Here is an 18252-nt window from a genome sequence, read left to right as displayed (position 1 = left end):
CTTTCTATCCGTGGATCCCTCTCACAGAAAGAATGTTAATAATGTAAATGCCATCTTGAGGATTTATTGTCATAATAAACAAATACAGTGGTACCTCGACATACGATCGCTTCGACACACGATCTTTTCGACATCCGATGTAAAATTTGACTCGCCATTTGTTTCTACATCCGACGACATGCTCGAAATACGACGACATGACAGCACTGCAAACGAACGCACGGTGGATTTTCTTGTGTGAGAAATCAACACAGTTTTCAAAAAAAGTTGATACAGTTGGAGAAACAAGGAAAAAAAGTGATGCTTACCTTTGAAATGAAGATGCAAGTTATAGAAAAATATGAGCTTGGGGTGCGCGTCCCTGAACTGGCTCAACAATACAGCTCCATGGTCCTCTTCCGACCACCGTTCGCCACTATTTATAAGTTAAGGTGACAATTATTATTGTGGTAACATTGCCAAGGAAATCGCCAGCTTCGTCACGTTTTTATCATTTATTTAAGAACTTATCCAACACAAAACGCCCATTGTCTTAAGCAGTTGACTGTGCTCTCAAGAAAACAAAAGTATTATCTCTACCGCACCGACCTATCTCACTGAGACGTCAGCTTCGCGGTGCGTTCAGGGACAGTAAAAAGTGTCCGCCATATTAGAATCCGATTCGTTACATTATTTACAGGAATAATTATTAATTATTCTTATTATTATTATATTATTCTGAATTATTTATTTATAACTTATTTGGTTTTCTATGTTTAATTGCCATTTGTAACAGTGCCAGCAGTATTTATTAAGAATTTAGTGTATGTTTTTAGGCTTTGGAACGAATTAATGGAATTATAATGTATTCCTATGGGAAAATCCTGCTCGACATACGACCATTTCGACTTACAAACAAGGTCCTGGAACGAATTAAATTCGTATGTAGAGGTACCACTGTACAGTACTTGTGTACTGTATGTTGAATGTATATATTCGTCCGAGTTTTATTCATTTTTTTCTTAATGCATTGCCAAAATGTATATGATCGGGAAAAATTATCGGGAATGATTGGAATTGAATCGGGAGCAAAAAAAGCAATCGGATCGGGAAATATCGGGATCGGCAGATACTCAAACTAAAACGATCGGGATCGGATTGGGAGCAAAAAAAACATGATCGGAACAACCCTAATAAATACTAATTCTAAATGTATCGTTCCATTCATGGAAACCAGTTGTACCTTGATGTGTGTTGGTGGGTTTTTTCGGAACTGTTCCCTGGCAAGGAGGAGCTGGTACTTGGTGAGATTTTGTAATTCCTTGTGTTGCATCACTCGGTTTTGGATCAGGCGAGACGTGAACTTCTCCAGCACCTGACGGAGAAGCACACATCATTTATGTAGGTCATCATAAGTGGCCATTTCCTGCCTATGTTTTTTCCACTGATGAGCAGACACGAAGCAAGGAAGTGATTGCACACATGCGCTTCTATTATGTATTCTACCAATCAGCAATAACTGAAAGACGTTTTTATTCCATTTTTAACAATAGACAAATAATAGAATTCTGGCTGGACATGATTTTTCTTTCACACTGCCCTCGTTTTGGAATAAAAGCAAGGGAAAGATGGTTACGGACAATTTGAGGATATCTATTCACCGTCACTGCTCAGACAGTCAGTGCAATCTCAATTTTGATAATGGTGAGACGTTGCTCTAGACACGGAATGACAACACAAATTGAGCAACACAATGCAGCACAGCATGTGTGAGAAGAGCAACTGAGTTTTTCGAGTTATCGATAATGATTTTTTTGAAGCAACACTTCATAACCTTTCAGTTTTCATCGATTTTAACGACACTGGTGAACAAAAGCGGTAGTGTTTTGCCATAAGGAAGACTGCATTTCCCACGAGGACCAGCGCACAGCCGCAGTGTCTTAAAATTATCAATTAATCAATCTCCCAGACGCCTGCAGATGGATTAATCAACATTTTTGTTTCCAGCGACTGTGTGAAGGATGAATAGAAACAATGTAATGAAGACGGATGCGGAGGTGGTCTGTCCGACTGTTGATGCCGCCCAGACTGGCAGTCACATTACGAATTCTAGCATCGGGTGGAAGACAGCAAGGGGCGTTGTTCAGCGTTTTGTCCGATTTCTTTCCCGTGTCCTACAACCAGCCAATGGGAAGCAGATTTCTGGCAGCTATGGAACTTCTCAAACTGCATTAGAAGCCTTGATGGTAAACACGTTATCATAAAAGCAGCCTGAGGCACTCTAATTTAGTGATGACCTATCAAGTGTGCGAACTGTCTGTTGTTGAAAATTAAACATCAAAACAGCTCTTTTGACACCAAAGCAGTGCTTTATTCTTCATACAGTGGTATGAAAAAATATCTGAACCTTTTGGAATTTGTCACATTTCTGCATAAAATCACCATCAAATGTGATCTTTGTTAAAATCACACAGATGAAAAAACAGTGTCTGCTTTAACTAAAACCACCCAAACATTTATAGGTTTTCATTAAAGATGTCCCGATCGATCGGTCCGATCACGTCATTTTCAAAGTATCGGAATCGGCAAAAAAATATCGGACATGCCTTTTTTAATATATATTTTATTTAAATCGTTTTCTAATTGTATTTAATGTTACAGACAAAATGTCTTACACTCATCCAAAGTAGTTTTGGTTTAAAGTAGGGTTATCAAGTTTATTGCGTTAACGGCGGTAATTAAATTTTTTTTTAAATTAATCACGTTAAATAATTAATGCATGCGCTGCACGACCCACTCACGCTTTCTCGCATTAAATCCATAAAGGCGCCATTTTACCTATATATAGAACTAAAAGGCAGCGCATAATGAGTAGAGAGAATGTTGACAGCCTTTGGAGCCTTTTTATATTTGGCGACAGCCTTACAATCCCTCTCTCAGCAATTAAAAATACCGTGGGAGGTAATGTGGGGAAGAAAGGTAGTAGTTGGTCTCTTTCTTAACACCCTATTATTTTCCCAACGCTGAGAAGATATATAAATTGGGACCATTACGCACAGTCATGGTTGCACTTCCCATCATGCATTTTGGCAGAAGTTGAATGGCTGCAGTATCATTTACTGAAAGCTCAACAAATACACTAGATGTCAATATTTAGTCACAATATACAAAGTCACATTTATCCTTTAAGAATTACAAGTCTTTCTATCTGTGGATCCCTCTCACAGAAAGAATGTTAATAATGTAAATGCCATCTTGAGGATTTATTGTCATAATAAACAAATACAGTACTTATGTACTGTATGTTGAATGTATATATTCGTCCGAGTTTTATTCATTTTTTTCTTAATGCATTGCCAAAATGTATATGATCGGGTAAAATTATTGGGAATGATTGGAATTGAATCGGGAGCAAAAAAAAGCAATCGGATCGGGAAATATCGGGATCGGCAGATACTCAAACTAAAACGATCGGGATCAGCTCGGGAGCAAAAAAACATGACCGGAACAACCCTACTTTTCATATTTTAATGAGGATAATATGAAAACAATGACAGAAGGTGAAAAAATATGCAAGTAAACCATCAAATTTAATACTTTGTGCCCCTTTCCCCCCGGGCGTCATTTTTGGTGGACGGCCACTCCTTGGGAGAGAAGCATCAGTGCCAAACTCTCTCCATTTGTAGACAACTTCTCTGACTGTCGATTGATGAACATCCAAACTTTCAGAGATGGTTTTGTATCCTTTCCTAGCTTTATACAAATCGACAGTCCTTGATCGCAGGTCTTCAGACAGCTCTTTTGAATGAGCCATGATGCACATCAGACAATGCTTCTCATCAAGAAATTTCTTACCAGGGGTGTGTTTAATAGTTTGCAGGACAGCTTTAAACTACTCATCAGTGATTGGGCACACACATGACTAAAAATGTTTGGTAAAATTTGGTTTCAATTGCTCTTTAAAGTGCCTGTGACACGAAAAAGCATGTTTATTTCATAATACATGCGGTATTTTATGCCCCTGAATGATATGGGCCGCTTGGATGTGTGTGGAAGCGATCGCTATTTTTATTTAGTTTTTTAAATCCCGCGCCATGAAAATGAGTGACTTCCGGCTTCGGTCTTGCATTGAGGAGGAGGGCGCTGTGACGTGTACGGTAGAAGACGTCCTCTTCATGCTACAGTGTACTGTTGTGTATGAGGACGAAAGATTCAGCTGATTTTGCGGATTAATACGTTTATTTTTCGCATCACGCCAGCCAAACGGCTGCAGAAAAATCATTCTGTATGAGGGAGAGGCGTATGCGCCTTTTTGGAGTTTCAAAAGGTTCCCATTCACCGTGGTTATTTACTGTGGGACCATTGGACTTACGAGGAAGTGAGTAAACATCTTGTTTTGTATTATGTCAAATACGAATACAGCGATTACAAAGTAAACACTACAAACTTCCTTTAAATGAAGGACTACTTACGTTTGATCATTGATAGGCATGTAGAAAGCTCTCCTAATGCTCATTAGCAGCAGCACGTTAGCTGCACAACAACTCCAGCCACCCTCCTCCGGGGAACGAACTGTAAATTGCTCTCTGCCGGGCGGTTTGCCGATCCGCGAACACAATCGACAACCGGGTCGTCATGTCAAATAATCCAGGATAGTTATGTGTGATTTTCCGCTTCGAAGACTTTGAAACATCCCTCGGTTCGGGTTAGCATGTCGGCTAGCTGTCACGCCTTCTGGTTTGTTTACATTCTCCGAAGCCGGGGAAGGGAAATGACATATGTCCGATTTAGGTGTCATAAAATATCGTTCGGGAGGTGCGACAGTAAAGGTGAAGTCGACAGTTTTGACCATTATGGAGTAATTTTGCCATGTCGTCCTGAATAAATGCATTTTTATTATTTCATATTCCATTCAGACTGTTATTTGTCATGACCATGCCATTTATTTAGCAATTGGGGAAAATACTTGGATAAAAAGAATATCCTGTAAAAATATTGAAGTAAAGAGACAGAAACAATGACATTTTGCCGCTCTCTTTGTCGCGTTTTCCTCGTTGTGAATAGTTCCCCCTCGACGGGCTGACTGGTCCTTCTCAAGCCATTTATATAGCTATTCGGGAAAAATACTTGGATAAAAAGAATATCCTGTAAAAATATTGGAGTACAGAGACTGAAACAATGACATTTTGCGGCTCTCTTCGTCGCGTTTTCCTCGTTCTGAATAATTCCCCCTCAATGGGCTGAATAGTAAAACCCATGAGCCCAGCCTACCGCTAACGTCATCCACCTGTTGGGGACGCTAAAGCCCTATAATGGTAGGCGTCGCTAACCGGCAGATTAAAAGCCTAATTTCTCGTCATCTGTGCTTTGCTAAATTGTTGTATACAGTCGAATCGCCTCAAAATATGATTCTAATTCACATAATAATGCCATTTAAGACTTTTTTTCTCGTGTCATATGCTCTTTAAGTCTCCTTAAGCAGAGGGTTCATTTATTTTTTTCCCCCCCTTCTGTCATTATTTGTATACTACCCACATTCAAATATGAAAACCTGTAAATGTTTGGGTGGTTTTAGTTAAAGCAGACACTGCTTTTTTTTCTGTGTGATTTTGACAAAAATCCGATAACATTTGATGATGATTTTATGTAGAAAAGTGAGAAATTCCAAAACGTTCAGATACTTTTTCATTTCACAGTTCATGGATCAATATTGGTTAATCATGGCATGACACTCCATTTAGCTCACCTCCATCTTGTTGAAGCATAACGCAACGCTAACCACAACTACTACTACTGCGCCTTATAATGCAGTGCGCCCGTCGCCTATACATAAAAAAGGTTTTAAAATACGCCATTCATTGAAGGTCCGCCTTATACTGTATTTTGCCTGCGGTGCATCCAATAGAGAATGATACACCACGTGACTTTACTTTTGTACCACCCAATGCCACCACAAGTTTTTCATTACAGTTAGGGCTGTCAAAACTATCGCGTCAACGGGCGGTAATTTTTTTAATAATCACGTTAAAATATTTGACGCAATTAACGCACATGCGCCGCTCAGATTAAAATGACAGCAGTGTAATGTCCGCTTGTTACTTGTTTTTTGTTGTTTGGCGCCCTCTGCTGGCGCTTGGGTCCAAATGATTTTATGGGTTTGGGGAGTGAGCATGGTGTAATGACATCAACAATGGCGAGCTACTAGTTTATTTTTTGATTGAAAATTTTACAAATTTTAATAAAACGAAAACATTAAGAGAGGTTTTAATATAAAATTTCTATAACTTGTACTAACATTTATCTTTTAAGAACTACAAGTCTTTCTATCCATGGATCGCTTTAAGAGAATGTTAATAATGTTAATGCCATCTTGTTGTTTTATTGTTATAATAAACAAATACAGTACTTATGTACCGTATGTTGAATGTATATATCAGTCTTGTGTCTTATCTTTTCATTGCAACAATAATTTACAGAAAAATATGGCATATTTCATAGATGGTTTGAATTGCGATTAATTACGATTAATTAATTTTTAAGCTGTAATTAACTCGATTAAAAATTTTAATCGTTTGACAGCCCTAATTTGTGTCATGTTTTGTCCTCCAAGAGAAAGCATATTAAAATTAAAAATAGGGCTGTCAAACGAGTAAAATTTTTAATCGAGTTAATCATTGTTTAAAAATTAATGAATCGTAATTAATTGCAATTCAAACCATCTCTAACATATGCCATATTCTTCTGTAAATTATTGTTGGAATGGAAAGATAAGACACAAGACTGATATATACATTTAACATATTGTACATAAGTACTGTATTTGTTTATTATAACAATAAATCCACAAGATGGCATTAACATTATTAACATTCTTTCTGTTAAAGGGATCCACGCTCCACGGATAGAAAGACTTGTAGTTCTTAAAAGATAAATGTTAGTACATGTTATAGTAATTTTAAACCCCTCTTAATGTTTTCGTTTTAATAAAATTTGTAAAATTTTCAATCAAAAAATAAACTAGTAGCTCACCATTATTGACGTCGCCGAGCGGTGACGTCACATGGGCTCCCTGCCGTTCTTCCACAGTGTCTTTAGCTACGTAAGGTATTGATTGAAATACACCACAAGGTGTTTTTGAATTGATTTTTGAATTTGAATTACTTAGAAATCAAGCCAATAAGTGTGTTTTGTCCCTCGACTGACGCTGTAGCTCCGTTTTTATTTTTTTTAGACAGGGTCTATTGTGATTCACGTTCATTTGAGTACTGGCTTAACAACGTACGAGACCTCTGATAGATTGTATATTGTGACTAAATATTGCCATCCAGTGTATTTGTTGAGCTAAACAAGAGCTAAACGAAATGCTTGAATAGAGTTTGACCAAAGTCTGAGTACGTTTTATGTGTATTTTTCATAGCTATTTTGATTGGGAATGCGAGTTCTCTGCATTGTTGTTTAACTGTGTGAGAATAGGGCCTCATTACTACAGATTGAAGGGCGTTCTTTTTGTGAACATTATTTTTTTGGAGAGATAGGAATATTATTTTTGTTGTGCTTTCACTAAATGATACTTATGTTTGTTGTGAAGGAGTTGCCGAAGCTTATGCCAATAAATGGCGCGGTCCAATGAACGCCTGTGTCCACTCGCCTTTCTATAATAGGCGGAGTTTGACTTTTGGGCCCGGGGGGAGGTGTGTGTGTGTGTGTGTGTGTGGGGGGGGGGGGGGGGGACATGTTGATGACCCCGAAACGCAGTGTCAGCAATAAAATTCACTTACAAAAATATATATAATAATAAGTGGAAAGTGAGTGTTTTTTATTTCCCAATTCCCATTATTCTTGAGGGGAAATCTAAATCAGGCTGCTTAGGACAGCTTTGCTTTTCGCCAAGATCGTCATCCATTGAATATGGTACGCCGGCCGGTGTCGTGCCAATGTAGTTACCCCAGTCAAAAATTGTATCCCCTGGGCGGAGCCATATGGAGGTAAATGTGTGCCTTTATTATTCAATCAAAAAAAAAAAGTTGCTTCAATTTTTAAAAAAAAAAGTTGCTTTAATCAAAATATATATTTTTAATTAAAAAAAAAAAATTCGCGTCAATCAAAAAAAAGTGTCTGAATGCAAAAATAAATTTGAAAATTAAAAAAATGCATGTGAAAGCTATTTATCTTTGATTTTTTTTCTTTTTTGATTGGAGTCAAGTTTTTTTGATTGAAGCAACTTTTTTGATTGTAGTCATGTTGATTTGTGTTTGGGCAACATTTTGGCTAGGACATGTTTGTCTAAATTATTCAATCAAAAAATAAGTTTCTTCAAAAAAAAAAAAAATTTTCAAAAAGAAAAATTTCAATCATAGAAAACGTTTTTGAATGCGAAAAAATATTTGCGAATAAAAAATTTGCATTTGAACACAAAAATATTATCACAGAAAAAAATAATTTGAAAAATAAAATTGCCCTCCTCTAATTTTTTTCTTAATTATATGCAAATATGAAAATTATATGCAAAGCAAATGACCGTCTAATGTGCTAGTCACATGATCTGTTCGAAAAATAATTTTGACCCATTATAAAAAAAAATTTTTTTTGGGTTCATTTCATTCATTTTTGTTGCAGTTTTATTGCTTTACAACTTTTATATGTATATCGGAAAGTCAATTTCATGCAATGACATTTTTAGGCCACCGCGGGGCCTGGCCCCACCTTAAAATCCGCTTATGCTTTCTATGCCTCTTATTATGTGCAACAAACGGCGTCATTGTAATCTGTTTGAGGCAATGCATGAGCGGGTCATTCCGCGCATGCGTTAAGTGCGTCAAATATTTTAACGTGACTAATTTAAAAAATTAATTACCGCCCGTTAACGCGATAAATTTGACAGCACTACGAAAAAGTGCATGTCTCCCTGACCCATCTTTTTCCATTTTCAAACATTTTGAAAGAACTCCAGAGAGCCACTAGGGCAGCGCCAAAGAGCACTATTCTAATGGAAGATTTTGTCGGCCGCCTGTTGGTTCATTTTTTTTTTTTTCAAACAGTGCCACTTTTTTAAATGATTTATCAATTCCAGATGGAAGTATATCGATAACCTTTTTGATATATTGTAATACCACTAGTTGGCAGCGTTTCTTTGCTGCCAACCTCTCCCAGTCGAAATGTAATGGATGTCTAGCACCGTCAATGAGGTAAATAAGTTCCATATAAATTGTGAATAGTGGATTACATTTTGAAATTATTTAAACAGATGTAAAAAAATAAATAAATACGCATGCTACTGTACATGAGAAAACCTGGAGCCTGGCCATTTCCCAGAAATGATAGTGATCATGCGCTGCCTTGGTTATGAAAACTGAGCCACTTGGCCCATTTGGGCTAAATCTCTGTGCTTTTCAGGGGGGCTAAACCGAGGTGTTCTTTACACGACAAAAGCGAAGTGTTGAATAACAACAGGTAATTCCCCCTGACCTTTCATCTAAAACAGCAGGGAATATATCGCCCATCATTTTGTGTTCAAACGCGCTACGAGTAAAACATTTGACTGGGACTATGTTTTTTTTTTTAGTTTTTTTTTTTTTATTATCACTTTTGTAATTATTTTCACAACACGATTGCGAATAACCCGATGCATAAAAAACTACACTGTCAAAATAATTTATAGAGATACACGATCTCATTGACTTGACTAGTTGTAGTGGTGGTCATACTGCCTTAATTTTAGAAAACATATTGATGTTCTTACAAATAAACTGTCAAAATATGCTGCTCTTTTTTTAAAACTGAGACATTATCTCCCACGCGCTGCACTTCTCATTTTGTATAAATCTTTATTTGAACCACATTTACAATACTGTAATATCATATGGTGCAACACATATCCAACTTATCTAAAAAAGCTTGAAATACAACAGAAAAAAGTCATACGTGCCCTAACATGGTCTGAATTTAAAGCTCCAACTAAAATATTTTTTCACCGCCACCACCTTCTGAGGCTTAAAGACCACAACTACTACCAAAATGCTTGTGTAACGTAACAGATCGTCGATAGACTAAACCATAAATTAGGTGACCTCATCCCAATCTGTACTCCTCAGCATACATATACTACCAGAAGAAGAAAAAACTAAGGCTAAAGTGTACAAGCTTCAGTATTGTATGCAAAGGACCACAGATTTGGAATGAACTGGACGAAACACTTAAAACGTCACACTCCATCTCCATCTTTAAGAAAAAACTCAAAACTCATCTCCTAGCAATGTATACAGTGGGGCAAATAAGTATTTAGTCAACCACCAATTGTGCAAGTTCTCCAACTTGAAAAGATTAGAGAGGCCTGTAATTGTCAACATGGGTAAACCTCAACAGAAAAAAACAGAAAATCACATTGTTTGATTTTTAAAGAATTTATTTCCAAATTAGAGTGGAAAATAAGTATTTGGTCACCTACAAACAAGCAAGATTTCTGGCTGTCAAAGAGGTCTAACATCTAACGAGGTCTAACGAGATTCCACTCGTTACCTCCATTAATGGCACCTGTTTTAACTCATTATCGGTATAAAAGACACCTGTCCACAACCCTCAGTCAGTCACACTCCAAACTCCACAATAGCCAAGACCAAAGGGCTGCACCAGGCTGGGAAGACTGAATCTGCAATAGGTAAAACGCTTAGTGTAAAGAAATCAACTGTAGGAGCCATTATTAGAAAATGGTAGACATACAAGACCACTGACAATCTCCCTCGATCTGGGGCTCCATGCAAGATCTCACCCCGTGGCGTTAAAATGATAACAAGAACGGTGAGCAAAAATCCCAGAACCACACGGCGGGAGCTAGTGAATGACCTACAGAGAGCTGGGACCACAGTAACAAAGGCTACTATCAGTAACACAATACGCCGCCAGGGACTCAAATCCTGCACTGCCAGACGTTCCCCCCTGCTGAAGAAAGTACACGTCCAGGCCTGTCTGCGGTTCGCTAGAGAGCATTTGGATGATCCAGAAGAGGACTGGGAGAATGTGTTATGGTCAGATGAAACCAAAATACAATTTTTTGGTAGAAACACAGGTTCTCTTGTTTGGAGGAAAAAGAATAGTGAATTGCACCATGCCCACTGTGAAGCATGGGGGTGGAAACATCATGCTTTGGGGCTGTTTTTCTGCAAAGGGACCAGGACGACTGATCTGTGTAAAGGAAAGAATGAATGGGGCCATGTATCGAGAGATTTTGAGTGAAAATCTCCTTCCATCAGCAAGGACAATGAAGATGAGACGTGGCTGGGTCTTTCAGCATGACAATGATCCCAAACACACAGCCAGGGCAACAAAGGAGTGGCTTCGTAAGAAGCTTTTCAAGGTCCTGGAGTGGCCTAGCCAGTCTCCAGATCTCAACCCCATAGAAAATCTGTGGAGGGAGTTGAAAGTCCGTGTTGCCCAACAACAGCCCCAAAACATCACTGCTCTAGAGGAGATCTGCATGGAGGAATGGGTCAAAATACCAGCAACAGTGTGTGAAAAGCTTGTGAAGAGTTACAGAAAACGTTTGGCCTCCGTTATTGCCAACAAAGGGTGCATAACAAAGTACTGAGATGAACTTTTGGTATTGACCAAATACTTATTTTCCACCGTGATTTGCAAATAAATTCTTTAAAAATCAAATGGTGATTTTCTGGGGTTTTTTCCACATTCTGTCTCTCATGGTTGAAGTTTACCCATGTTGACAATTACTATATACTTATATATACTTATTTGCCCCACTGTATATAATATGCTGATTCTTTGAATAACACTACTGGTGTCTCATATCAAATCCAATGTAACCAGAATTTTTAAATTAACCACAGCTAATTGTGTGTGTGTGTGTTGTCCAACTGGGCCCCTGCTAAAAGCTTTGAATAGCTTCTTTGGAGTGTCCTATTCGCCCATCTTACCATGTGAACCGCTAGCGTATAATCATGTACTGTATTTTGATGTGCAAATAAACTGAATAAACTAATTTTGGCAGAAAGCCATACATTATCTGAAAATGCATTTCTAATCATAAAACAAACATTTTGTTTTTCATTACCATTTTCTTTCCAAAACTACTCAGGCTGCAAATATTGCCATTCAGATACTGACAATTATTTGGGATTTCATTACAAAAATCTGCGTATTCACCCCAAAAAAGTGTTAACGACACACTGAAGAGACAAGAACCGATGGTGTTTGTGTGTATGTGTGTGCGCGCTTGTTTGCAGCTGATTGGTGGAGCGGCATGGAGTTAAGTGACGTGAAGAATGTGAGAAAAAAGCCGCTCTGTGGGCTGCTATTAATAACGGAACCTGCACATGGCTAAACTCTGCATGTCCACAACGGAGGGGATGTATGTCTCTTTACATGTGTGTCTGTGTGTGTGTTTGTAAGCAAAAACAAGGGTTCCTAAGTTCAACAAATAAAGAATAAACTGATTGACCTCCCTCTTGTGATGATATTGATGCAGCTCATCCCTAATAAATGATTACACACATCTTGGCAAATGCTTATCAGTCACATTTTAAATGATTAACTCAAAATTAGCGCGCACGTACCCATCAATTTATTGTCAAACTGCATGTGTCAACAAATATAGCAACACGGCATAGTAAAGTAAGTGTGTGTGCATACACGCATTTACTGTACATGGAAACTCCCCCACAGACTGTTGAGGATTATATAATGTCCTCCCTACGTGCGGGTGGAAGGGTGCAACATGGTGGCTGGCTGTCGCAGCGACGCAGATCAGACCAAATCCTGCCCGCTCAAGTTCAAGTTTGTTTATTATGTTAGGACAAAGGACTCGTTTGTCTGCTGTTGGCCACATCAAAATCTTACAATACGGCGGAACCTCCAAAGTGGAGCACAAGCCTGTTCCGTGACACCAGTTGACTTCCAAGTTGATCTGATTTCAAAGCAAAGTCCACAACAGGAAATAATGCATCGCGGATTCATTTGATGCAACATAAAAAAAGCTATCAATGGACAGGAATTATTTTGACTATCATTTGTTTCCAGTCCTACAAGTGTAAAGGAAAGGATTTCAACTGTGTAATAAAATAATACTCAAAGTTTGAAGCAGTGTGGTTTTCGTCAACGACGACGATAGCGAAAATATTTTGTCAAAGAACACTTTTTTCATGATGATGACGAGACATTTTGTTTGTGCCACTCGTGACGTGCTGCGCGCCCCACTTTTCCCGACCCACCAGTGTCATCTCCAGTCACTCCAGCTTGCAAAAACGGTAAGATTTGTTTTCTTATCTTGGCCAGAGAGAATATACAATGTTGCTTTAGCCTTCAAAGCAGAGGTGGGAATCTTTGGGCACCTAATGATTCGATTACGATTCAGAGACTCCGATTCGATTATAAATCGATTACAGTATTGATCCCCCCCTCCCACCATTTTCTTTTTTTTATGTTTTGTATATTTGTTCCAAAATTGTTCAAAAATCCTCTCAGGCTAAATAAACCAAACTACCGTAATTTTCGCACTATAAGGCGCACCTGACTATAAGCCGCCACCCACAAAATTTGACACAAAAACAACATTTGTTCATAGATAAGCCGCACTGGACTATAAGCCGTAGCTATCCTCACTGTATTATAGGATATTTACACCAAACGATATCAACCAGTAACACTTTATTTGACAGCGGCATCAGAAGACTGACTTAGCTCCAAAACTTCATTGCTTCAAGAAGCTTCATTTGGCCATCATTGTTCTCTTGGGGGAGACAGTAAACCTCTGCTGCCAGCTGCTGTCAACACTGTTGTCATCCAACATGCCTCCTAGCCAACATTGTAGCGCGACAGATGTAAATAACAAAACAAAATTCGTGTTCTGTGCTAATTATTTCTTTAGTTACTATTCTAGTTGTTTCATTATTTGCAAATTATGGAATTTATTAACACTTTATTTGAAGGTGCCGCCATCAGACTGTCATAAGACCATCATAATTATGACATGACACCCCCATGAGCATTAAATAATGCGCAAATTATCCCCCTTTTGAATGGTTGTAAAAGATCCGAGCTGGACACAAATGGAGTTAGTGACATAATTTGCCAGATGACACTTAATGACATCTGTCATAAGCATTCATTAATGCCCATGCCCATGTCATATCATATTTATGACGTTCTCATGGCAGTCTTATGACGCCGCTGTCAAAAAACTGTTACCTATTCACCCAAATATATCAACAAATGAGCCGCATTGGACTATAAGCCGCAGGATTCAAAATGAGGGGTAAAAAGTAGCGGCTTATCGTCCGAAAACTACGGTACTGTTTTAGTATCAAGTTACTGGTTAAAAACAGTAAATAAAATACTCAAGTCCCCATTCTGTATCAGCAGCTTTAGACTACATTCAATTCATTTAATGATGTAAGTAACTTGAGTATTGAGTAAGTAACTGGTGTTACCTTTCATGTTTTTTTTTCATTTTTTCAAAAAACAAAACAAAACAAAACAAAAACATAGTAACCTTTGCTATGTTTGGAGGTCATTTAATGTTGTGAATCAACCGTTAAAGTTGTTAAAATTGCGCCCGTTATTTCATAATTTCCCTCATGTCTCCTTTTGACATGTGAAAGTTTTAAAACTGTTTCATCATTTAAAGATAGATTCAAGTCAAGATTTTGCCGATTTAGGGGTATTTTAGATCAAAAGTAATTAGGTTCGTTACAACAGAGCCTTCTAGAGAAGTCTACTGCTTTAAGATGGCGCCTGTTTACTAGCGCGGGAAAGTCTGTCATTTCACATCGAGTCTAGATATATGTGATATCTACCATAGCCGTATGTTGCCGTATGTTTGTAGCAACTACCAACTGGGCGCTGTTTGTAGCGCCTGACGGCCGCAGTCAAGTTTTATTGTTTTTTTGGTTTTTTTTTACCTAGCGGCATTAGCTGCACATGATATTTACACTCGGTCCGTTCCTTATTGCGTCTCGAAGACCGCGCTGACTGCGTTTTATTTCCGCTTTACCTGGTATAATTCAACAATCGGACTTTGGATGTTTGTGAATCGTTCTCGAATCCTCCACGGCCGAATCGCGAATAATTTAAGAATCGGAAATTTTGCACGCCTCTATTTCAAAGGTTTGTGCTGAGTGATCATCACACACTAAATGTAACTCGTAGCTTTAGCATAAAGCTAATGCTAACAGTGAACGTCCTCTTAAACTTTTTTTTTTTTTTTTTTTACATACAGTTAGTGGCGCTCAGGTGGATATACAGTGTTACTCGGCCTGTTGCGATAGCAAATTTTAGTAGGCGATATATTGTCTCATAAATTATTGCCGATAAGAGATTTTTTTTTTTTAACCAATTCAACCACGAATATAGTAACAATACATTCTCATAAATCACATATTCAAATGCAAGAAATGTTTATTCTTAAAACACAAACTATTAAAAATCATAAATATATATATATATATATAAAAAACAACAACAACAACAACAACTGCATAACGAGTTATTTTAAAGCTAGTGAAGTGCAGAATATAAAATAGGTGAGAAACCCAATGTCATTTTTGTTGTCTGCCAATTACAGCCAATGAAAAGTGTTAATTTGATCAAGAATGACTGTCACCCTGTATTACAAACTGTCTTACAAAGTGCGCATGTAACAAATTTGAATCCAAATTCTTATTATTTATTACATCATATTATCATTGCCAATCAGATTTTTCATAATGGATGTCATTTTAAATCTATTCTTCGTGTAGAATCTGAAGTATGTGTGATTGCCTCCAGAAATTTGTACATTATGGTCTTTTATTTTGAAATGATCACCAGGCCTACGTTTGCTAAGCTGCCAACCGTAAGCTTTACACACAGTAAAAAACAAAACAAAACAAAGTGCATTTTTGACCAAATCGCATAACTTACACATAAAATAATTCCTGGACGATAAGGGGCATAAAAGTTGTCTACATAATTTGGCAAAAATGTACGGCTCACCAAAAATTCACCAAAAACTCCCATTAATTTCTAATAGGATGCCATTGACAGCCATGTACATCTAAATTTCCATTACCATTACAGCCAATTGTCATTTTGTAAAATAATATCAACAGGACGTGTCCCCAAAATGTCTCCATATCAACAGGAAGTGACCTGATATCAACAGGACTTGTCCGCAAAATGTCCCCAAATCAACAGGAACTGACCTAAAAGATCTGTATCAAAAAGCCTCATCGTATCAACCTTTTCAATTTGTATATAGATGTGTGTGTTCAAGAAGCTTGATTGATCACATCTGCCTTCGTGAACACAAAATTCCTGCGTTCATGTATTGGGACACATTTAACTTTGTTCCTGTGCAGGTATTGGATGCCTCGGCACTTTTCAGGTTGCTGATTGCGTTTCCATCCACTGCGATTAAATCATTACTTCTTCAATAGAGCCCCCCCACCCAGTGGGGTGCAGAGCGATGCTGGGTGTAGCGCATTAGACCTCGGGGAACATACTTTTTTGCCGCACTAGAATAAAGTGTAATTGCACATCCATTCAGTGGGTGGCAGTACACACAGCAAAGAGCACTGGAGATATAAAAAGCTAAGACGAGGAAATATGACGAAGCGTATATAGCATTTCGCTTTTGGCTTTGACTTTTAGTACATCAGGAGACAAGGAAAGACCAGTCTCTTTACTGTGTCTAAAAATGTTCACAGCGGACAGCTGGAATTTTTGTTTTCAGCGAAAACGTGCCGAATGTTGCCAACAATCGTCCCGCTTTGTCATTGTTACATCAGTAAACTAGCAAGCACTGCTAGCATCATATATGGTGGCATACAAAGTTGCTCAGTGCAAAATAATCCCATACCATGGCAAAGGAGCTGATAGCGCCTGCAGCAACAATAAAAACTGTCCCTCTGTCCAACGACAGTCGTTTTTGTTCTATTAATTTTTTTTTTCTCGGTCTAATTGTTTGGAATATTTTCCTCGTGAGTTCACGTTGCTAATTAATTTGAATTATTATTCATAGGTTTTATTAAATTTTATTTTTCAGTATCAAACGGTCAAAAAATGCATCCTGAGTGTATTTTTACAGTATAGATGTTTTTTTGTTTTGTTTTTTTACATTTTATTGTAAGTTGATCTGAATTACTTTTTTTCTGTAATATTAAAAAGGACACAATGTTATGCAGAGGTGTACTTATAATAATAAGAATTTTATAGACAAATGATACTACAGTGTGATTACAGTGGTGGGAGGGGGCGTAACAGAACTACTGCATTAAGACCTCATTTTTTTCACATTTTGGGATTTTCTGATGATGTTTTCATGTGGCAGGCCTTTTAGTATCAACTTTAGAATAGCTACCACTGCAGTGACCAATGTCCCTGAAAGGGTTAAAGCAATTAATTTAATTTTAATTTTTTTTCCCAGCAGGCCCGAGAACGAAAAGTGGTATTTGCCATGTGGCAAAATGGATTTTGCCATGTGGCATTTTCTTTTTTTGCCATGACATTTTTTTTTGCCATGTGGCAAAATTGATTTTGCTATGTGGCATTTTTTTTGCCATGTGACATTTATTTTGCCTTGTGGCAACATTGATTTTGTATTGTGGCATTTTTTTTGGCATGTGGCAAAATGGATTTTGCCATGTGGCATTTGTTTTGCCATGTGGCATTTTTTTTCCCCATGTGGCAAAATGGACTTTGCCATGTGGCATTTGTTTTGCCATGTGGCAAAATGGATTTTGCCATGTGACATTTTTTTTGCCATGTGGCAAAATTAATTTTGCCAAGTAGCATTTTTTACCATGTGGCATTTTTTGCCGTGTGGCAAAATGGATTTTGCCATGTGGCATTTTTTTTGCCATGTGGCAAAATGGATTTTGCCCTGTGACATTTTTTTTTTTTGCCATGTGGCATTTTTTTGCCATGTGGAAAAATTAATTTTGCCAAGTAGCATTTTTTACCATGTGGCTTTTTTTGCCATGTGGCAAAACAGATTTTGCCGTGTGGCATCCTTGTGGCATTTTTTTATGCTACGTGGCTTTTTTTTTTTGCCATGTGACATTCATTTTGCCTTGTGGCAACATTGATTTTGTTATGTGGCATTTTTTTTTGCCATGTGGCAAAATGGATTTTGCCATGTGGCATTTGTTTTGCCATGTGGCATTTTTTTCCCCATGTGGCAAAATGGACTTTGCCATGTGGCATTTGTTTTGCCATGTGGCAAAATGGATTTTGCCATGTGACATTTTTTTTGCCATGTGGCAAAATTAATTTTGCCAAGTAGCATTT

At 37.8% G+C, this 18252-nt stretch overlaps 1 protein-coding gene across 2 annotated transcripts in view; it reads right to left on the bottom strand.

Annotated features, from left to right (window-relative positions):
• Positions 1–18252, bottom strand: part of fancm (FA complementation group M) — a 115051-nt gene that overhangs the window by 58545 nt on the left and 38254 nt on the right. For both annotated transcript variants that reach the window (XM_057858961.1, XM_057858962.1), the window contains exon 5: positions 1223–1354. In XM_057858961.1, coding sequence (XP_057714944.1) covers positions 1223–1354 — 132 coding nt within the window. The remainder of the gene's footprint in view (positions 1–1222; positions 1355–18252) is intronic.

The sequence above is a fragment of the Corythoichthys intestinalis genome, chromosome 15 (genome assembly GCF_030265065.1).
Source record: "Corythoichthys intestinalis isolate RoL2023-P3 chromosome 15, ASM3026506v1, whole genome shotgun sequence".
Taxonomy (NCBI): domain Eukaryota; kingdom Metazoa; phylum Chordata; class Actinopteri; order Syngnathiformes; family Syngnathidae; genus Corythoichthys; species Corythoichthys intestinalis.
The sequence above is the reverse complement of the archived record's forward strand: the minus strand, read 5'-3'. Positions and strand labels throughout refer to the sequence as shown.